At 44.3% G+C, this 22,537-nt stretch overlaps 1 protein-coding gene across 5 annotated transcripts in view; it reads right to left on the bottom strand.

The window, feature by feature from the left end:
- The window catches only part of frmd4bb (FERM domain containing 4Bb), a 23,499-nt gene extending 2,341 nt beyond the window's left edge, over positions 1-21,158 (bottom strand). Inside the window, exons 1-23 of one of the 5 annotated variants that reach the window (XM_037105577.1) lie at positions 20,967-21,158; positions 11,902-11,967; positions 11,539-11,633; positions 11,343-11,435; positions 11,055-11,139; positions 10,633-10,689; positions 10,511-10,533; positions 9,674-9,757; positions 9,114-9,179; positions 8,729-8,786; positions 8,552-8,638; positions 6,452-6,528; positions 5,475-5,613; positions 5,234-5,375; positions 4,896-5,029; positions 4,562-4,678; positions 3,443-3,671; positions 3,303-3,356; positions 3,038-3,185; positions 2,636-2,803; positions 1,584-2,368; positions 427-565; positions 1-127 (exon numbers count right to left, since the gene is read on the bottom strand). In XM_037105577.1, the coding sequence (XP_036961472.1) occupies positions 10-127; positions 427-565; positions 1,584-2,368; positions 2,636-2,803; positions 3,038-3,185; positions 3,303-3,356; positions 3,443-3,671; positions 4,562-4,678; positions 4,896-5,029; positions 5,234-5,375; positions 5,475-5,613; positions 6,452-6,528; positions 8,552-8,638; positions 8,729-8,786; positions 9,114-9,179; positions 9,674-9,757; positions 10,511-10,533; positions 10,633-10,689; positions 11,055-11,139; positions 11,343-11,435; positions 11,539-11,633; positions 11,902-11,967 (2,964 nt within the window). In that variant the 5' untranslated portion in view covers positions 20,967-21,158 and the 3' untranslated portion in view covers positions 1-9. Of the gene's footprint in view, positions 128-426; positions 566-1,583; positions 2,369-2,635; positions 2,804-3,037; positions 3,186-3,302; positions 3,357-3,442; positions 3,672-4,561; positions 4,679-4,895; positions 5,030-5,233; positions 5,376-5,474; positions 5,614-6,451; positions 6,529-8,551; positions 8,639-8,728; positions 8,787-9,113; positions 9,180-9,673; positions 9,758-10,510; positions 10,534-10,632; positions 10,690-10,792; positions 10,827-11,054; positions 11,140-11,342; positions 11,436-11,538; positions 11,634-11,901; positions 11,968-20,966 lie in introns of those variants that run through there. The other 4 variants (XM_037105576.1, XM_037105580.1, XM_037105579.1 and 1 more) reach the window with 4 other exon arrangements.
- Positions 21,159-22,537: the final 1,379 nt, after the last annotated feature.

The raw sequence follows: 22,537 nt of genomic DNA, 5'->3' as shown, positions 1-22,537 counted from the left end.
GTCTCACCCTTAAGTGCTAGACTTGTGGTCTGATGGTTCATCTGTACTACTGGCCTCAGAGCCAATCACCTCAACTGACTCAGACTTTTTAGGCATTGTGTCAGACACTTTGCTTTCCGGAGAAGATCTGCACAAATGAGCATTAATCATGAGTCAAGACAGAAAAAAGAGAGGAGAGGAGAGGCAGGAAGATAGGAAGAGACGGACCTCATGGTTACAAGGTTTGAAAAGTTTCAGGTCACACGAACACAAGATTAAACTTCCTTCTTACACAAGCAGAGAAATAGAGTGTGAAGTTTTTGTTATCTGAGCAGCACACAGAACACGAGACTTGAACTGCAACAGACATGCATCTGCCAGTGACTCACTTCCTCTCGCATCCACAGCTCAGAGCGGAGATTTCGTAAGTAAGCTGCAGCAACTCACCTGTTGTGTGTGGGGCTGCGGTTGTACGGAGAAACGGGAGCTCTGGGGTGCGGGTACTGAGGCGTGTCAGGTGAATCGTACTCCGTCAGGCCGACCGCCAGCTGGTTGCGCCAGTTGCCCGCGCTTTCCACTGAGGACACTGCAAACAAGACGAGAAGGGGAAAAAAAACCCCAAATACTCAGCTCATGTTGGGAGTGTAACTCAGGAGTAATTGTTGTTATTCAAAACACCATTTTAACGTCACCGCTGCAAAACAAACTGTCCCCTCACAAGATGTGTGTTATTACAGTATACTGACACTTCACATGGCGTCGCCAGGAGTTTGTGATGTAGACCTACAAACTTGTTGCATTTATTACCTCGTCAAGTGGGTTATGTTCCACCCTTGTTCGTTCATTTGTTGGTTGTTTGGTTTGTTGGTTTGACATTAAGAATACACAAAAACTACTCAATGGATTTCCACAAAACTTGGATGGAGGCTGCGTCTTGGTCCAGAATAGACCCTGTTAACTTTTGGTGATAAAAGGACAGATCCAGGAATTTTTTCTTACCCTCTTAAACTTTTTTTTTGTTGTTAATTTCTCAGGAAATAATGCTTTGACTTGAAAATTCTTGTTTTCATGTTAAGAAGTAGCATCGCAATTATAAACAGGGAAACAGGTTAAAAATATGTTTTGTCAAGCATAAGATACACTATTCTTTAAAGATCATAGAAATTACTCAAAAACAGTGTCTGATCTATCGGCAATATATAATATTCATTAGTGCAGAATCACCAGACACTAAGAATCAATGTGTTTTTGTTACCTAAGAATAAGCGTGTTATATCTAAAAAAGGTAGGAGATCCTCATCCAACCTTGTTCTGTGACTGCAATGATTCAGTGACTGTGTAACTGTGATAGTAGTAATACATAAGAGAGCACAAAACGGGGCACATTTTCTCCCTGACTTCTTCTCTTGGCAGGCTGGAAAAGCTTTGAATGAGGTAAACAAGTAAAACTCTGCACTGAATCCCACATAAACAAAGTGTTCTTGGGTGGGTTAGCAGCTCTTTGAGGCACGATGGAGGAGCTCAGGGTGAGGGAGAGTTCGGTACGGAGGTAAAATATCATCAATATAGAATTTATAGCAGATGCATATGTAACACCATCTTACCTGATGAAAAGGAGGTGGTTCTGCTGGAATGGCTGAAGGCCGCGGGCATGGTCTGGTAGCCCAGGCTGAGCTGGGAGCCGCTGTCGTAGTCGTACCCAGTCAGCATCCCCCTTCCTCCCTCCCTGGGGCCCCTGCTTCGGTGGTACCAGCCCTTCAGATGCTCCGCCACCAGGGCCTTATGTATGTTCTTGGCCAGCAGCTCGTTTCGGGGCCCCTCCCGGGTCCGCGGCGGCCTCACCGTCGCATAGGGATTCTGGGACAGACCATCTGCCTGGTCGCTGCTGTAGTGCCTGAATCTGTCGTGTCCATGGTAGCCGTTCATTTGGTAGGAAGGGTTGACGTTGTAGTGGCCCTCCACTTCGTTCTCATACACGTAGGCACCGTTTGAGTAAGGCTCCATGTCCAGGCAGGGGTAACCGGAGACGTAGTAGGCACTGGGTGGATAGTGTGCTGAGGTCTCGCCTGAATAACTACAACCAGAATGGTGCTGGACCAAGTTGGGCATGCTCCCGGTGTTTCCGTACACTTCCACCTTCCTGTGGAGACGGTGCATGGTTGAGGACCGGGAGTCCAGCGTGCTGTACTGGGAGTTGGCCGCTCCACAGTATTCCAGGCTGGACTGGCTGGTGTAGGACGAGCAGTCCTCCAACACCTCTGTGCTGTTGCTGCGGTGCGCTGGTGACAAGATGAAGACGGGCTTCTCTGAGTCCGCGTCCTTTCTGAGCTGGGGCTGGGACTCCAGACTGCCACTGCGGTGCCTGAAGCAATGAGGAGACCCCTCAGACCTGCAGGAGGGACACAACTTTTTAAACTCCTAAAACTCCCACAATCAGCTGTGGGATATATATATATATATATATATATATATATATATATATATATATATATATATATATATATATATATATATATATATATATATATATTTCTGGATGTTGTTAGTGAAAATAAAAGATAGAGATTGTTATGAGAGGGGTTTGGTTAAAGGTGTAAAGGGATTTGGAAGAAATAAAGGATTCAGGGTTGACAGTGCAGCGGACAAGTGATCACACCTGAGCTGGCTGCTGCTGTAGGCATTGCGGGTCATAACCGGGGTAGGTGGCATGCTTCGTGGATCTCTAGGAGGTCTGGGAAGGGTTTTATAGGGACTACAGTGGGTGGAGGAGACTTCTCTTGGATTCTGGTAGTAGTGGGAAGCCTCCTGACCTTCAAAAGCTAATCTAAAAGGGTGTGGTGATAGGAGAGGATCAAAAAGGGCAAGGAAAAAAAAAAAAGGATGAGATGTGTCGAAAGGAATGAGGCTGCAAACATGACAAGGCAAACATCAGGACACTCTGCCAAAACATGATATCATTGCTTCATTCCAGGAACAGCTCTTCAATAAAATCAAAAGTCAGACGTCACACAAGACTTTACAAGAAACACAATGGGAGGCAGGAAATCCGTTTCCCCACCTGCTGTGGTTCTTGTTGTGGTGGTTTTCCCTCGGACATCCCTGTCTTTCCACATCATATTCCGTTCCCAGCGATCGCATCGGACTGAGCTGCGGGGAACCTTGCACCGACCTTGACCTCGGCCTCTGGCTCGCACTGTCTGAGTCATCTGTATACAAAACACAAACCCCAGTGACAATACTGACACTTTCTCTTCCAGAAATACCCCAAACGATGATTACTGCAGCAGATAAACTGGTTTTTGTGTGCTCAGAACGTGACTCACCATCGTCCAGTGGTAGACTAGACAGAGAGCTGCAGTCTGAACGGATGAGTTCATCTGGAGAAAAAAAATAAAATAACTCCATGTTTACTGTGAACGGAGCTGAGCGACATTCCAGCAACACAGAAATGTCTGCACTGTACCTGCGATAATCACCGAGGCCCTCTGTGTGGGCTTCTTTCCCTTCTTAATTCTGTACTGGTTCATCTCGTCCTCTATCTGTTGGAGTTTGTGCATGGCATCCAGACAGTTTCTCCTCCTCTTCTTCTTGACTGTTTTGCACAGCTCTGGCTCATTGGCAAGCTTCTTAGCCGCCTCCACAATCTTTTGCTGCAGGGCAAATCTGCTCTCCAGGTTTCTCAGGAAGGGATCCTGCACAGAGTGAAAGTGGCACGTCCCAACGGATTACAACAGACAACAAGAATCGTGCCAATCAGAGTTTAATCAGATAACAACTATTACTGTCTCCCCTATTCATTATAAACAAAAAACTGGACAGTTTAGTCATTACCCTTCACCCTTGAAGTCAGTGAACTACTTCTGAAGCTTAACAGCCAAACAACATTCTCTTAAACCGCTGACATAGATGGGGATTTGTTTTAACATATAACTGGACGAAAGCATAAAATGGCTCCCAAAAGCCTTTCTCCAGTGTAATCCAAGTCTCCAGAATCCTACGGATCACAAATTAATTTGAAAAGACATTATTTTACACCCTTTTCAGAAATCTTCAGTTTAGCTACTAAGCTAAAACCATTAGCAAGCTACTGCTTGAAATGGGGAGGATGTTCTTTATTGTCTTTTCAAATCAATCTGGGATCTCAGGGCTTCTAGAGACATTTATTACATTGGACAGTGAACTGTTTGGAGCCATTTGAGTTTTGATTTTTGTTTTTTGTTTTCTGATGTTTCAAAATAAGTCTGTGTCAGCTGTTTAGACGAATGATGCAACACTTCTTTTCATGTGAAGCGTTCCGTCTGCACGACGTTGAGAAGATAATTCCTGAGATTTAAATTTTTTGGGTGAACGTATCCTTTAAACAAACTGCAGATGCACTACTGTCACGCCATGGAAATTGGGAGCGAAGCACATTTTATGTAAGCCAACACGGGACACTATACCCCTTCGGGTTCGAGGCGCTATAGCAAGTACTTGCTGCGCCAGAAAAATGTACGTATAAAAGCATAAAAATACATTAACTTGTAAGATAAGGCATGAGTAGCTGCTGCATTTGATTAAAGCGCACTGGATGAATACAGACCTCATTGTAGGGGAAAAGGTCATCGAGCTTGAAAGCGGTGCCAACCCTCCGTCTGACTTGTGGCGGTCGTTCACCTGACGAGAGGGGATACTCCTTCGGCAGCTTGCCAGTGAGCTCCTGAAAGCAACAAAACATGGAGGGCCCCCCCCCCAACCGAACACTTAGATGAACCGACATACAAGCAGAAACCATCACTCTCTCCCCGGCCGCCCAGCAGCACTTTTTAATAATGCAGCTGACAAAATGTAGCTGCTTAGAGAAGACTTAATACGTGGCCTCGCAAAATATAGCTCCAGCGCCGAAGGAAGAAGTGTAACACAAAACGGTTTCTCACCGCCTCTCTCAGGCAAATCTTCTTCAGCTCTTTTGTCTTCTTGGCCAAAATATCTTGGATCTCCTGCTCTTTTTTCCTCAGCTCAGAGAGTTTCTCTTTCTTCTGTTCCTCGCTCATCTCAGAGTCTGCCGAGCCTGTGAAAAGCAACAGTCTGAGTATTCTCGCCAACACACAGCGCACACTATCTAAAAATTGCATTTGTGTCATGTCGCCTTTCTAGTGTTAATAGTGTTTTCCCGTCCTTCGTAGCACAAATATGATCTGAAATTCAGTTTATGGTCGTATAGAAAAAAAAAATTAAAAATGTGGAGACACTTTCTTCATGAACTCAAACCAACCTGTGGACACCAGGCTCCCATTGCTGGCAGTTATTAAGTTATTCTTCAGGCAAGCGTCTCCCAGTCTGTTTATTTTCGCTCCTCCGTGCTCCGTGAGGTCCATGGCAATTTCCTCCAGACTTCTCGCTGCTCCTAATTTAGCCTAAAAAAGTGAGGAAGAGAAAAATGTACAACAAATTAGATTAGAGGATAGATATCAGGTATAAAAGTAACATAGCAGTGTGTGATAAATCACACTTACTTTGCTTTGCTTTCTGTCCAAGTAGAACTGGTGCTGGCTGATAGCCATGACCCAAATGGTTTTGATTAAAGAGTGGCTGGCATACCACGTGTGGATGAGTAGTCCCGTTTGCCCAAAGGTGCGCTTGGTTACTGCTCTCCTGTTGAAGGGAAGCACACTGGAATTGTTGAACAATTCAAAAGCAACAGTGTCTGCCTTTAAATGGGCTGTAATATTTCACTTAAAATCTGAATGAATACCCGATCAGAACGAAAATACCTCATGTAAGCACCTGACTGTAAACACTTGGTTGGAATAAATATATTCCATATATATGGCATATAAAATGCCAGAACAAAACTGCTCCGTGGCCAAGACGACTTATTTGTTTAGGAGTTAACCATTGCTGAAAGCCCTGATGGCTGAAAAGCTTAATAAAAAAAAGATGAACAAAGCCGTAATCCACTGAACCGCTGACCAAGTCAGCAACTGCTGGAGAAATTTGACAGCTGCATGTTAATGTCCCAAGGCTAAAAGCCAAAATTGCAAAAGTGGATCTAATGGGAGCGATGAGTAGATTCTGTCTAGGGTTTGAGTCTAACTCATCTGAGGCTCCCGATCCTACTCTTCCTGCTCAAGAGGACTGGTAAGTTCCAACTGAACTGCCAACATTAACGTCACAACATTAGCTACTGTTAGCTCAACAGATATTAAAAGAAAATGAAAAACGTGAAAAACTTCCTCTGTTGGGGTAATTTTTTCTTATTTCCAGCAGATCAGATGCTTTAAAGCTGACGGAACCACTTTGCATGTGTCCAACAAGTTATATTCTGATGAAACATTTATGATTATCGGAATAATTCTTTTAGTGCTGATTTCAATCAGATTGAAGAAATATTCTCATTGTAAATGCAGCTAGTGACATGAGTGATCCCTTTAGATAAATGCTGAAGAGAGAGACTTTTGTTAAGAGGTCGAGAGTTACAAGAAAAAGTTACCTGTGTGGATCGTTAACCTCCACAGCAAACTTCTTCTCCCGAAAGTACAGGTTCTCCAGTTGTTTCCACTGGTAGAGCTGGGTGGGGGGGTAAAAATGAGAAATTGAGAAATATGATTAGGAAAAATTGAGCATTTTTATGTTCTGTAACCAACAACCCGAAATGAAAGAGGAGCAGCCACAAACAATTTGCCTCAAAATGTGTCCGTTTGTGCTTCATGAATCTAAAGCACGACAGCCATGACTGACACCACATAAACTATTAGGGGGGGAAAATCGTTGCGGCGCAGGCGTTTCAACCACAGTCATTTAAAAAAAAAAAAAAAAAAAAAGCCAGACTGTAATATGAACTGTCATTATAGTCTGGGCTGCTTGGCATGCCAAGTCTGCAATAATGCAGGTGTGAGAGAGCGCCACAAAGGGACGCCAAACAAAGACTCATCGCTGTATACAACACTTTCCACTGGCTCATCCCCCGTATCACCCAGGTGCTCGCTGACACCAGCCAGATATGAACAACCTATTTGGGGTCAGTGACTCACTGAGTGTCTGGCCGAGATCCGAATGAGACACAATCTTAGAACAGACAGCGCACAGAAGATCATATTGCGTGCAGATGTTTGGGGAGAATCTCGTAACGCGATGCCGCAACACAGTTAACATCAGTTACAAGCTGGAGAGGCCGTAACTGAAGAAATACAATGTTAAAGATTGACTGATGTTTATAAAACACCATACAAATTACAAACTGTTATAAAAGCATCACAATCTCAGTCTACTTGCAGTATTATTTCCAAAGATTGCCAGACAAAGTAGTGTAGTATCCAGTCTTACCAGTATGAAAGATGTTCGCAAGTCCTGTTTCTTAGTAATTAAATCCTCCCTGGCTTTGCTGTCAACACAAACACATACTTTACTCCTTCCAGTGTCAGCTCCTGACTTGTCTCCTCAGGTATTCACAGAGCGAGCATGATAACGCCCCACGTCCAGCCCCCTTCTTCCCTCTGACATCAGCGGCTCACGCCCTCTCCTCCCGTCTGAAACACACCGCTGCCTGCACACAGCTGGCCCGCTTGCACAATTTTGGAACGAGAGGAGCGGATTGCACCACGTCGAGAAGAATTGCCAGGCTCGGACAGGAAGAGCGTGCCAGTGAATCAGTGTGATTTGTTTTGAGTTCTCCACCTGTTCCATAACAACGCCGCTGTGAGGGCGCACACCGGAGTCACAGAGTGGATGACATATCTGACGGATCACTCACATGGGTGTTACTGGCAGAAACTCACAAGCTAGAATAACAGCGCCGGAACCAGAAAAGCTGGTTCGAACTGTACAGTACGGATGATTCTCACGACCCAATCGCCAGAACAAACGTTGGCTCAGTAGCGCAATCACCGCAGGTGATAAAACTGATTGTTCCAACTTTTTTTTAGGTTGAATTTCCCATTTCTCTGTTGTCCCAACGCTGAGCTTATGCTTTGGTTAGGTTTAGGCACAAAAACCCCTCTTGGTAAGACTTCGGAAAACATCATGGGTTGGCTCATTATACCTGTTTTGGTGGCCACAATCACACATGGAGACAGTCAGACTGCCCGTGAAAAACAGTCAGTTTTGATGGCACATAAACACATTGAAATGTCAGCAGGTGTCCTTAAAAATATCCCTGTCGCCACCTCGCAGGCTTGCGATAAAGCCGCCACCACCGTCCCCTCCACCGTCTAATAAACATATAATGTGAGCATGACACGCCACGTTTGTACGAATGTCAGCTGCCTTGGACTCATCCGCGCTTTGCAGAAACGTTCACTGCTAACATTTATATCCTGGTGGCTGGACTGATTCTCAAGGACTTTTACTCAAGGCAAACCGCCAGGGGCTCTCTGCTTCTACTTCAAGTCTGGCCTCGTCTGCTGCTGCTGAAGCCCAGCTTTTGTTGGTGTGAAATAGATGATGCACGAATTAGAGCCGGTGAATCACCAGCGCCATGTGCAGCAGCGGCCATGTGCTATCACATCCACCGTCAGATTAGTGAAGCCGAGAGAGAGACAGAGGGAGAGAAGGGAACCATTGTTTCAGAGACGGAGCTGTAGGGAATATTTACCTTTCTGGGTTTCAGTTTATCCTGCAGGTCATACTGGCCAATGCCCTTATAGCTGAGTCCAAGCCACCACGGGATCCCTTGTTTATCCTGTGTGGCAAGAGCACAGCGGGACGGTTGGACTCAAATTCAGGTGCAGCAGCGTTCATTCTTTCCGATTAATCACGCCAGAGGACCTACCTTCACTTCATAGTAGTGGACGCCATACGTGGGCAGCGATTCCACCAACGTCAAATACCTAGAAGGAAACAACAATGTTCGTTGAAGCCACCAGCTGCTTTTTTCCCCAACATGTGCATGTGTTTCACCTCAGGAATGTGAAAAGACAGAACTGAGAGTTTGATCTCTCAAATGCAGGAGGAGCTATTGATTTCTATCAGATGATGAGAAAAGGAGTGCCAGAGAGGGAGAGAGAGACAGAGAGACAGAGAGAAGGGAGGGCCGAACGAGGTGAAAGGATGATTAATGGACTTAAGGGTTTATAACATTAGTTGTCCAATTACTGAGAACCAATTGCCGCAAATACGCCCTCACTTTTTTTTTTCTTTCTTTTTCCAGTACTTACTGCACAATGGCCTGTCCTCGGGAGACTCCTTTCATCTGTTTATAGTATTCAATGACTCGATCCTCGCTGCAATGCAAAAACAAAGAGGACAGCTTGTTTTAACCCTTTAAACACGCCGTATGTACATTAACAGGGTCATCAGCGGATTGGTGGATAGGTGGGATGTAGGATGGGACGGGGAGGCCAGGCGAGGTTGCCATATTTGCAGAAAAAAAAGAGATTTGTTTGAGAAACTGTAATGACAAACGTAAAATGACATAAATCAGCATCGGTCATGGATGCATGATTGTGTGTGTGAATGTCTTTAACGTCCACACCTTGCACTGAAAAGTTGAAAATAAAAAACCAAGAGGAAAATCATTTAACTGACAATATTTTTTTTTTTTTTCATTTTTACAACCTTTTTTCCACATTTTGTCAGCTGCAGATGTGTTTCCCGGGCGTGTCGTGTTTCAGCATGCTAGAGCCGGCGGAGGACTTTAAGGTCAAGTCCGCAGGGCCAGGCGCTTAGATTACAGCAGGCGAGACTTCAAATAAGAACTTCCAGTGAGCTATCTTACCAGTACGCAAGCGATGGGTGTTCCTTGAGGACTTTGGTGGGGAGAGTCGGTAGTTTCTTCAAGTCAGCTCGAGTGCTTTCGTCGCTGAAACGTAAAACAGGAGAACTTCAGCGATAGCCGTTTTTGGATTTGAACAGACAACCTGGAGACGCGACATTAGTTATCTTCTGCTTTCTCTAAGTGCTTGATCTCTAAATATGAATAAGTGTGAATCATCACATCTTGAGCTTTGCTAGTCTAACATAATCCAAGCTCAGAGATCCCTTACAACGCCCTCGATGCTTTGAGCTTGTTAGCCACAGTGAAGATCTCAACCTGAAACATCTTTTCAAATCAGTTTCGTGACTTTCAGAGATTTTTTGGAGAAAGTACGGATCCCTTTCACGGTAGCTGTAATGATAGTTACAGCCCTGACAGCTTCCATTACAAAGAATGTACTCAAATGAAGCGACGCCTGTGCTCCTCACCCCTCTCAGCTCCACAAACTGGGGGGGATGAAAGCCAGGTGGCCACCTGCACCAGACCCGCAGTGTTCCCCTCTGAACAGGTCATGTGTGATATCAAAGGGCAGTTCTGTTAAACACAGATAATAGCTGCTCTCTGGTAATGTAAAGGTGTCTCTGTCCTGGCTTCTGTCAGCACTCTGTGACTCATTAACCGCCTGGTGCAAGCTTCTCAGCAGTCTGCGGTAAAGCCTCGCATAACACCGCTATTGATTTCTGTTGTGTGCACTGTGGAGAAACAAGTGACCTATCGAATGTCTTCGCTAAAAAGCTCACCATTAACTTGTCCTGCTGCTTTTAAATACTTCTTGCACAGCTGATTACATGCACTCACCTCGTGTAGTCTCCCTTGGCCTCCTGGTGAGGGAGAACGCACACAATCAAATTAGCTTTTAAAACTGATTCGAGGCAAAGCAATTCATCGTACGAGTGAGCGAGGCTATTAAAGGCACTAACCTGCAGAGCATTCGCAGCTAATTTGAAGACGTTCTCACTCTCCACTTCTATGATCTCCTGAGAGACAAAGACAACAATGGGGGGGGGCATTAAGTGGATGCAGAGAATGTGGCTCATATGGAGATAAACATAGAATGCCTCTCTGCTGCCCTGCAATAACCTCGACTTGTTCTCAAAATGAACCCGTGTGTTTTTCTCCTTTTCCTCAGACTGTCGTCTTTACATTCCTAGCCAGCAGAGTGAGAAAACAGTGCCCTGCAGCCACTGTCTGCCGAGCCGAGGCGCTACAAGGGTCCACAGACAGTGAATCATCAGGGAGCCGCTGGGAGAAAGAAGAGGGAAAAAAAAAAAAAAAAACAGCCCAGCAGAATCGTTTATCATTATTTCAACCCAGCAGGAAAACACAAGAGAAGCACACTCACATTGTAGACCGCGGATTTTGCATTCAGGAAGAACAGCTCCACCGTTATGATGTCCTTGAGCTGTGTTATATTTTCCACATAAAACCTATGAGGGATGAAAGCAGATTCAATAATTGTAAGGGTTAAATTGAGATTGAGCAGCTGAGAGTTGAATATGAATGTCCTGAGCTGGAGATATGAATTCAAAGATAATGCTAAACAGGAATGTTGCATTACAGAACTGCCCAGGACTTCTTGATGACAGCCAAGATGTAGTGCTCCCTGCTGGAGAAAAAAATTAACTATTACCTGACCAGGAAGTTGAGGGCGATGGGCCCGGACTTCTTCGAGAAGTCATGCTCGAGAACCCTGCGGTCCATCTGCAACCACTTACGCTGACCACTGCCAAGAAGACAAAAAAGAAAAAGATCAGTGCATCAGAAAAGCTGTTTTCAGACATGTACGAAGGTCCGTGAATATTCAGAATACTTGACAGTTTACATACTTGTCATCACAAAATGCAAGTCCAAAGAATTCCTTCTCTTTGAGGTTGAAGTGGGAGGAAACCAAGTCGAGGAGTTCGTACGACAGAAGCTTGGGCTGTGGAAGGAAGATCGACATTCAGTTGGAAAGCCTTCTGTAATTCTGCATCACGTCCCTTGTAAAATAATCTTGATGAAGGTTTCGAGGATTTTTAAGGGAATTGGCGGTCGACTATAAAGCAGACTAGTTGGTTGAGTCTCATCCAAACGTCCTCAGATGCTGACGCTTTAGGTTGGCAAGACATGACAAGATGGCAAGATGAGACTAAAGCAACACATCTTTTTTTGTTTCTTCCCCAGGAGGCGACATTACGGAGCATTCATACCTGAACCAGCAGCTCCAGCTTCCTGTCATCCAGCAGCTGCACCTGGCACAGTCTGCCCTCAGTCATCTGCAGGGGAAGAGAGGAGAGGAAGTTCAAGGCTTGTGACACAGATTACTAAGCTATTCATCATCATCATCACAAGGCGCTGTGACATCAGGTGGTCACGTCTGCCTGGTAATGCTTTTGCAACTCTCGGCAGCACGGCGCACAAGAAGGGCTGAATGTGTCTCGAAAAAACATTTTATGTCTGTGCGTTTGAAAATAAACAGAGTTCAGAGAAAGGCTTTTTTTTTTTTTTTTTTTGAATAAACGCTTACATATCCAGCACGTTCTTGGAAAGGCCTTGAAACTGTGACGCTGTTGACGACAACAAAACCATTGTCTCAAGGATTTGTTGCCGTAGCAACCGAAGGAAGAATTTGAAGCTCGTTTTGAACCTTTCACGTTTAACTTTTTTCCATCTCTCAGCCTTTCCAGCAGTCGAGTGCATTCACTCAACAGGTACTTTTACTTCACTCGAGTGTGTAGTTTGTAGTTTCTGCCTCACTTAATGCTCCACTGCATTCACTTGGCAGCTGTAGCTACTTTTTGCAGATTAACATTGTACACACAAAACATATGATCAGTATATACAATAAACCACTAAAACCAGTGTAGATTTCACCAGCTGCAACATTAAAATGCTGCTCAGATTGTAATGCAGTGGCACTAAAATGATATAATATGTAGTAATAACACATTCACAGGAGGCTTTCTTCTTTGCCTGAGGAGTTTTCTTCTGTTCCTTTAAGTACAAAATATAATAAAACCAGGCACCTGCAGAGAAGGGAGCAAAGAGTATATTATTTTATTGTGCGTATGTTTCATTGTGCTGTGTTTTTTTCTCAGCAGGGGTTCTGTTAAAATCTTTCAATCAACAGTGTTCCACAGCATTGTTCTGTCTGTTCTCTGTAAATGGCTCATATTGATGGATCAGCAGTGCAGAGATGTCATATGGAGAGAGAAGATTGAGACAACAAGTATCTGGAGCCAATAAATAATAATTTGAGTTTTTTTGTGTGAAAAATGACTAATTGATGATCAAAATATCTGCAAAATACAGATTTTTAAATGGTCTAATCACTTAATCACTGCAGTTTTAGTTAAAAAAAAAACAAAAAAAAATTGTGGCACCAATGTCTCTGCACAGCCCTGAATAAAAGTTACAGATTAAAGATTAAAGTCACAGTTAAAGATCCGGATGCTTCCTCCATCCCCGCTTGCATTTGCATTGGCCTGTTTATAACAGCAAAACCACAACCTCAAATCAAATTCTAAAGAAACACTGCATCCATTACATCCAGTTCTCTGGTACTCGCGCCCACATGATAACGAGGAAACAGCTCATCGTGCGAGATCCCTTTGACGATGACGCCTGCTGCTCATCACAGACTCGGGTCGACCCTCCGAGAGAAAGCGGCGCACGCTCGATAAATCAAAATAGCTGCTAAACTGACAGATTGAGGTTGACCAGTTTCACCACAAAAACCTGCTCACAAACTGATAAGAAAAAAAAAAGACAAAAAACAACATCAGATAGATTCAACTTCCTCCTCGTGTGACAGAATGAGGCTGATCACGACTTCTAACACGGCTCACAGGGAGTGAGGCGAGCAGCTGCTGTACCTGGTAAACCTCTGCAGGGTGAGTGCAGGTGCGGATGCATCCCTGACCAGAACTCATCCTTTCAGGTCCCCTCTTGGATGCGGACCGTGAAATGGTTACCACGGCCAGGCGACCAGGATTAACCGGCAGCTGGGTCCCACACAGGTTGCTGACCGAGCAGCCTCAGCTATGAACTGGTGACGGCTTAAACAGTGCAGCAGCAGCAGCAGCAGCAGCAGCCGGTTTATAGGAAACCAACAGCTGACTGGATGAGGGCAGGCCGGGTCAGACTGCTGACCGCACTTTGGGGCTTACTTCTTCTGAGCATTAACAATTGGGGTCAGACGAGAAAGAAATAAGTGGTCAATAAAAGGTGGTTGAGCAAATGTGTGATAATATGGTTGCATTCACGAAGACATTTTTAGATGCTTGCGGCTGAAAGGGTTTGAATCTGGGTATCAGGTTTCTCTTGCTTCCTCCAGGAGGCGGGAGAGATTCCCAATAAAAGCGAGTGAAACAACAACTCGAGGAAGGCTCCACTTCACACGCTTCCTCGCATTGCACTTGGGAAAATGATTAAACAGAGTTGCCCTGCTTCCTGAGTGAGCTGCACAGCACAGCACAGCCCGGCCGCCGCTTTGAATGACATCAGCTGTATTGTTTTAACGAGCACTTTGTCAATTACGACCTCTGAATGATGTGTCTCTTTTTCTCTTTCACGGCCATAAATTCTCTTTCATGATCTAAATTAAAAGGACATGTTCAATAAATGCAGTTCATTCAGAACGTGACAATCACCAGGAGGATTATTACACTGATCTGAGCTTGATTTAGTTATGACTGCATCATGGTAGGGTCATGCAATCCATCACCACCCCAGGCTGGCAGGCACAGTAAAGGATCCGGCCACTAGATGGTGCAGGGGTGATTTCTTTCTTTCTGTTTTTTTCAGTGTGGAGAAGAAGTTCACATGGAGAAAATGGCCTCTTAAGCAAGCACCCACCACCGAGGAATTTCTCATAAGCACTTATTAGCTCGGCAGAGATGAGAGAGCCGGGAGTCAGCTGGGACGACTCACTCATGCAGCCTAGATGAAGTGAGTGGGAGGAGGAGGAGCCAAGATTTTTTTAAGGAATCCACGCCATTAATCATCCGAGAGCTATAATCACTACAAGAGCTGCTATTTATATCTGAACGGCGCAAACCCGGCAACCTCTGACTAACCCAGCAGCCTCTCTGTCACAACTGACGCACACACAGAGAGCAGACACAACAGACAGACAGTGAGAGCCTGTGGAACAAGGCTGTGCTTTAACACTAGTAGATAAGCAGTTATTACCAATCAGCAGTGGCAGATGGTGCAATAAATATCGCATTTGTATGATAATTGTGCCCCGTGTACACTGTGCGATCAATAAAGCCAAAATTGCCATAATGCACATCGATTTGGCCATTTTGTGGCACGTCTGTTAGTAGTTATTGTCACGCTGTCTCATTTCACTTAATTGCCTGACATGATTCAGAATGTGGACCCCCTGCGTCTCAGGTGACCTCCTTCCAGCCAATCACGCGCGGGCGTACGGCCCTCTGATGGCGGGAGTGATTTGCAGACCACAGCCGGTTGTTCTCTCTCAGTTGAAGCTCTCAGGTGTGCTGTGTTCAAGCTGAGCTGTTTGGAATGCATCAGGAAGTCCATTTATTCATTTTTTGATTAGCTTAGCTTGTGGCCTTCACTGATCCCATGCCTGAACATGAAGGTGTTTCCAGTCAGTCACTGATGAACTTGGGTAGATTTGCCGACTTTTCCCATCTTTCAAGGCTGTCTCCACTTCACAACAACATCCCGGGCTGCACCTAATGACTATTAACTGTCAAAACATAGTAAAAAAAAAAGCTCGTCACCACCTGCTGGAATCTTACTTCAACGTCTCTAAATAGCTTTTTTCTGTCAGTCTGCAGTCTAAAAACCAAAATATATCTAATTTGTACTCGCAAACACAAAGAGAAGCTGCCAATCCCGTTTTAGAAATCTGGAACCAGCAAATATGTGGTATTACTGCTTGTGTAATAGTTGCGGATGAATCACGTGTTGATTGAACCGTTGCACCTCTAACTGCTCGTAATCAAACTCTCTATTTGTCGTCTCACAATGTGCCTGTGTGTTTTATTTCAGCGCGGCAGACGGCGCTGTTAAGTCAACCAAACACGACCCATTAAACCGCAATAGAAGGCTGCACCTCGGACCCCGTGGGGTTAAGACAGTCCTGAACCTTCATGTAAAAAAAAAAAAGGAAAAAAAGGCACGGAGAGAAGAAAATGAAAGAACTGCTAGTCTTTGTGTTTGCGTCTCCAGAGACTGGACAGGCGTTGGTTGAGTCTTGCGCCGCAGGGTGCAGGTTTGGCTCGAGTCTGGAGCCTGAGGTTGGCATATAGACAGCTTGTTATAGTGCGTGCTACAGTGAAACATCCCAGCGGAGAGCCGGAGAAGGTGCAGATGTGACCTCCTTCACAAAGAAACAAAGAATGCAGAAAGCAACGAGACTGGTGAAATACAGGGATTGAAATCCCCTCCGTGATGATCAGACCACTGTTAAGTTTCGGTTTTCATCGTCTTCTCAAGCCTCAAAGTTGTACAACGAGCTTCTGTAATGGGAGATTTTTCTGTTCGGTCTCCTGAGTCAACTAGCTGTCAGTGTTTAAAACGTCACACTGGTTAAATGTCATGTCCAGACTGCAGCCCGTCTTATCTCAGTTTCCCATTTTCATGCATTATTGATGAAGGCTGGTATCACACGCGAGTCGGTGTCTGCTCCCTCTGCTTACATGTTCTTACGAAGGCGCCCCTCTCAAACAGGACAGAAGGTGGAACATTTTCGTAGTTTGCACGCTATTTCATTTCACCAGCGCCAGAGTAACGCGAGAAAATTACAAACTCAAATGACTGGAGACAAAGAGACAAAAGAGATTGAGGAGCTCTTCCAGTGAATTCAAACAGACTCCCAAACAGGATGTGACATCCAATACACCGGTGGTAAAGGGAAACGCACTCAGTTCTGTGTTTTGACTACATCAAAAATTAACAGTTCCTCTGTCAGCTTATTGAGAATGAACAATGAGCAGAAGCTGCAGGTGACGTAAGCGACCTCTGACACCTGCACAGTAATGATCCGCAAAATCAAATATCTGACCTTTTGTCATGAAACACGCTAGATTACGGCAAGACAGTCTTAGCTCTCCTCAAGAAATTCCACTCTCAGAACGCCTCATTAGTTGGCCTACATGTGTTGCAGTGCAAAAATAATAAATAAATCACCAAAGTAAAAAAAAAACCCTAGCCAGAAGCCCTGTTTACTGAGGCTGTGGGTTTGAAGGATACGGCCGAGGATTATCTCAAACCTTCATCTGGTGTCTCCTCATGACTCATCCTGTCAGCAGTTAAAAGGTATCAAGTCTAGCATCGTCTCCCAAAGAGAGGCGGCCTGGATCATTTGTGATATCCAGGAAAGGATTCACGGACACAACGAGGTTCGGGATATTAAGAGGCAAATTAGAAACCTGAAAGAAAGAAATATTAATTTGTTGGGTTTTTTTTTTTTTGTCACAGTGCGCCCTGTAATGCAACAAGAGATGGGCTGCATCACAGAGGAGTGATTCATGTGAATGATGTCATCATGCAGTGCAAGTTTCTATTCCCACCACGAAGAAAGAGGACGTCTGCACAGGCAGCGGGACATTGTGATATATTTTCTCACGGCTGTCCTACGACTGCAGCCTTTGCCGAGATATTTTATCAGTGACAGCAGCGGTCAAATCTGCCTCAGTCGGTCTCGTACTGATATTTTCATATTAGGTCGAATTAGTGTCCATCAGTTCGTGTATTTTTCTCCAGAGCTGCAGGTTGTTTGAACTCAAGAGTTTCAGCCGCTGTCGTAAGAACTGACCTTGAACGACTTCACTCAGATGAAGAGAAGTTGCGTAATCAAAGGGGGAGAAGGTGTTTGCATTTTGATGTATGCCGTCTGGCTGGAACGCGACGTTAACGCAGCTAATCGGCTGTGAAATATCAAATCTGTCATAGTGTTTGCAGAGAAATTCTAAATGTTCGACCAGCATCAAAGATTAAAACAAGGCTTTTCTCGGTTGATCTCTAATAAACAGAACTGAGAGTCTAGAGTCGTGCAGGTCGATGCAGCGCTTCGAGATAAATGCTAATGCCGCAGTGCTAACATGCTCACAGCGCGGCGCTACCGTTCTCCTGTTTAGCAGCTACAGGGTCAAGATGCAGGTTCATTTCATTTTTTCAAGATGAGGATTGTAGAACAAAATTCGTCCACCAGTTTCGCCATCTGCATGTTAGCATGCTGACGTTTGCTACTTAGCACAAAACCTAAAATGCAACTGAGGCTGATGGGAATGTGGTTTCTTTGACATGATTTGGCCATCCAAGGCTGAGGTAGAGTATTTAAAGCTCCACTGTATAGGATTTAGGTGAGTCTATGTGAAAAAATGTTTTTGGATATACATAATTATGTTTGAATTGGTGTATGATCTCCTGAAACGAAGAACTGTTGTGTTTCTGTTAACTTGGACTGAGCCGATCATATATAAAGAGAGCGTGTGTTCTTCGTGGACATAAAAAGTTCGACCTCCATTAAAACATATACAATTATCAAGTGTTCCTATCACATTGTGGGGCCCAAAGAGTTTAAGCGCAGTAGACACTTCCTGAGCTGAGCTGGCTAACATCCGGTTTAGCCCCCGGCTAACTAAAATGGGGATAAAATGATTTAAATCTGCAGTTCTTCTAGACTTTCCAAATGTTGTTGGACCCAGCGGCTCAAATTATGATAGTGAATTAGTCATTTCGTGGCGGGTTGTCACGCTCAAAATGTATCCACCGTTACACAGACTGCTAGAGCCTTCCGAGTCGTGGGGCTACGACTGTAAAGTTTGTTCCAGCATGGGCCCTGGAGGAGCGGCATTTATATTTTGGCAGATGCGTTCGTCCAAAGCATTAATTGCGTTTGACTTGAGCGGATGTGAGAGCTTAAACGTTATCAAAAGGAGACCATGACAGTAATTACAAGCAGAGGGTTTTATTATCCATCTGTTACACTTTGGTCTGTGGGTGGTGCAGAAAAGCTCAGTAAGTTCATTCAGTCGTTTTCTTAACCACACACCCTTTACAATTTGATTTTCGCATGTGTGAGTTAACAAATAAAGTAGATAAGTATATATTTTTTATGCTAAAGTATGAAGTTTCCATCTAATTATAGTGGATCATGACTGGATCCACACTGCATTTTGCAGCCTGGCCAGCATTTCTCTGTCCGGAGAAAAGAGCAAAACAACTTCAGTTTAAATAGTCCATAAAGACACATTGATCCGCTGTTAAATTTGAAAAACACTCCACCTTTATTGATCAGTTCCTACAGATGAAGGGGCTCAGGTTGCAGACATTCAAACAGCCCCAAACCGTCTGAATGCAGCAGCTCATCGCGCGAACGGCATGCCTTCAAAGCTCACAACAGGACACGAGACTGACTCAAAGAACAAAACCGTCTGCCAGCAGTGAGCCCTCGCAATTACTGTGAGCTTTGCCACCAGTTGCCCTCATTCTCTCCGGGTTTCACAGCTGTACCCACTAGCACTCCTGATATTACAAACTGCAGAGTTCCATTTCCAGGAAAAAAAAAAAAAAATCTGCAGTGACTTTCTGCAGAGCTCAGGGACGAGGCACTGAGGCACGAACGTGAATGGGTGGAGAAAAAAAAAATGGAACACGACCAAATTACATGATCCGGGCCAGGAACCCAAGAACGTCTGCGGCCCGGTGACAGTCATCGCAACCGCAGAGGGACACTGACATGAATGTAATCACGTTATGTTTATTGTCTCTTTACCTGAAATGAAAGCACGTGTCAAGGATCAGTCGATTTGTTTGAAACTGGATTCGCAAAATCCATCACTTTTGATTTTTTTAGGACAGCTGCATTAAAGTCAGACTACATTTTATCCCCCAAATCCTCACCTGCCAACCTGGTTTCACTCCAGTGATGCTTGCTCGGCTTTCATCTCATTACACGTATCAGATTTATTCCCTCTGTGGTAAGTGTATGAACACAAGATTGCTTTGCCCGTCCAAAAATAGATCTCTCCCTCTCTGTCTCTCTGTCTTTAACACGTTCCTCGGAAAGTCTCAGGAGGCTTTGATTCCTAAACAGAGGGACGCCAGCCGAGTGCCCGAGATGTTTCTCAGAGGAGCATCTCAAACTGACATGATGTTCAGGTTAATATTCAAGTTCTGACAGGTGGAGTTAAGAAGTTAGCTGTTTGTCGTGACCTTTCGTCCCCTTCAAAAGGCTTCCGAAATCACCTCACAAAGTTGACTGGTGTGACGGACGACACAGGACATCCTCCCCCTGCAACAAATAGGAAGAGCGACAAAGTTGGACGCCGGACACGTGTGTGTCACACAGACACAAGCCGTCACAACAACAATTCCTGTTTACACGCCTGAGACGCGTGTCTCTTCCTTCAACACCAGCAGGACACTGTCAACCTTTGGCAGGGCTCATCCTTCTTTTTTTTACCAGTGGAGTAAAAATAGAGATGAAGATGTGTCAGAGGACGTGCATGTAAAGGAAAAAGGACGACACCTTGGCCTACCGCCACCAAAACTCCCACTAAATGAGCTTAAACGCGATTTAACAACGCTTGTCAACATAGTCACAAATCCCATATGCTCAATTGAAAAGGCTAATCATGCACAAAGAGCATAAAGAAATGCTACAGAAGGACAAAGATGGACACTGTGCTGCAAAATGGCAAAATGATGATTCATCCAGCATTTTTTTTTAATATTCACTATGTCACACCACCTGAATCGATGCATTACACCCTCTCTCCTTCTCTGCGTGAAATAGCTCATCATGAACTACTTCTTTAACTTGAGCACACACACACACACACACAGGTCTGATGAGCCCATATCACATGTACAATCAGCAGTATTGTCCACAGTCTCCTGTAATGAGACAAGCCCCTTCTGAGGGCCAGTTTCCACTGTGCAGAGGGAGAACAATGAATGAGCTGAGCTGAGGGGGGCTGCACTGTACTGTATGTACATGGGTGGTTTCCCAACCTGAGCCCCGTGACTACAGATGTGTCAAATAAAAAAAATTAAAAAAAAACACTCCTCGTTTTTTGTTTTTTTTTTAAACAGGAGAGCACACTGCGGAGAGCCGAACCCCATGCCGGTGTAATTTCCATTGATGCTCTCCATCCCTCTCTCTCTCTCTCTCTCTCTCTCTCTCTCTCTCTCCACCGGATCACACGCGTCCATGACTACTTTTGTCTCACCAAGGCGCGTTGAATCCAGCTCAGCTCAACAAACCATACATCGTCCTTTTATTTTTTACCTTTGCACTCCTTTCTGTATCCCGCTCAGATGTCGATGTGGAAAAGCCGCTCCCGCATATTGATCATCATCATCCCCTGTTCAGCTGTCCCTCGGCAGGGAGGGGAGCCGCCGTGCAGCCGCCGTACGCGTCCATCCTCCGGTACTAGTGTAGCGCGCACACTCGCCTCGTATTGAGCCACACTCACCACGCCTTCAGCCGCCGGCTATTATGTGAACATCCCCTCCCTGACTCCCCTCCCCTCCCCTCTCCTTCCCTCTCATCCCTCCCCTCTCATCCAGCAGCTGCCGGTCGGCCTGATTCACACTGAATCCCTCATAATAATGAAGTGTGATGGCCTGGAGGCTGAGTGTTACCAAAGCGCACGAGATTGTGCTTCATTTCGTGTCACATTATATACAAACACTGTTAATGTCACCATGTATTTTTTTTTTAATTTTTTTTTTTGTGAGGGGGTATGTGTTCCCTGTTCTGATAAAGAGTGACCTCATCACACTGTGTAGGATTGTTCAATTATTTCCAAATTTGGCTTAAAATATTAATTAAGAGCCACATCATGTCAGTTTGACGCCATATTTAATTCATGACCCTACTGAATCGCATAACAACAGTTTATTGTTTATTATGATGTCTATTAGTTGTTACTACTCTTCAGTGGGTCCATATCAAATAGTACAGTACGACAACAACAACAACAACAACAACAACAACAACGACAACAACAACAATAATAATAATAATAAGAAGAATTATTATTATTATTATTATTATTATTATTATTATTATTATTATGCATTGCCTTGTGAAAAGCTTTTGAATAATATATATACAAGTTATATATATATATGTATATATATATTACAATTGATAATCAACTAATATTTACACTTGCACAAACATGTAAATACAACATTTAGAATCACCTTTTCACCCATAGCATTACATTATACCAATCAAAAGCTATATATTTTAGAATGTAAAGAAAACAGAAACAATAAAATATTCTTACAAATCAATCAGGTAATGCTTTAGATTCCAGCCCACAAGTTATTGTGTTGACCGGTGGACCGGTGGGTGACTGCCCCTCTTGGATGCTCCATGGCTTGGATAAAGCATGATGAACTGGCCTCCGGGGGGCCCTTCCAGTGTACAAAACATGGTGAATTGCCCTCTTTTCACTGTAAACATGTCACCACTTTCTGCATGCTGGTGCCCCATCGCACGCATTTGGTGCCCTTTTTTCTTTCACCCCTGCACCTCGAACGTCCTGACTCCACACCTGACTGTCTTCATGTCAGACATGTGACTCATTTGGTGTACGTCTCAAGCAAGTTCCTTTCGAGATACTGTTGTGTGTCCAGACTTTGTCAAGAAAAAAGACAGTAGTTATTAGTCAAAAATATTCCATCCCCATCACCTACAAACAGTGATAATACTGACAGCCAGACAAAACAGATAGAAGGAGGACAAAAACTGATAAAACATCAAATGAACAGGTAAGTCATTTGAGTTAATTTTTTTTTAAAGTTGCTGTAAATTATTTTCTTTTTCAATTAAAATAAGTGTCCATG

The sequence above is a fragment of the Acanthopagrus latus genome, chromosome 7, assembly GCF_904848185.1.
Source record: "Acanthopagrus latus isolate v.2019 chromosome 7, fAcaLat1.1, whole genome shotgun sequence".
In the NCBI taxonomy this organism is placed as follows: Eukaryota; Metazoa; Chordata; class Actinopteri; order Spariformes; family Sparidae; genus Acanthopagrus; species Acanthopagrus latus.
The sequence above is the reverse complement of the archived record's forward strand: the minus strand, read 5'-3'. Positions and strand labels throughout refer to the sequence as shown.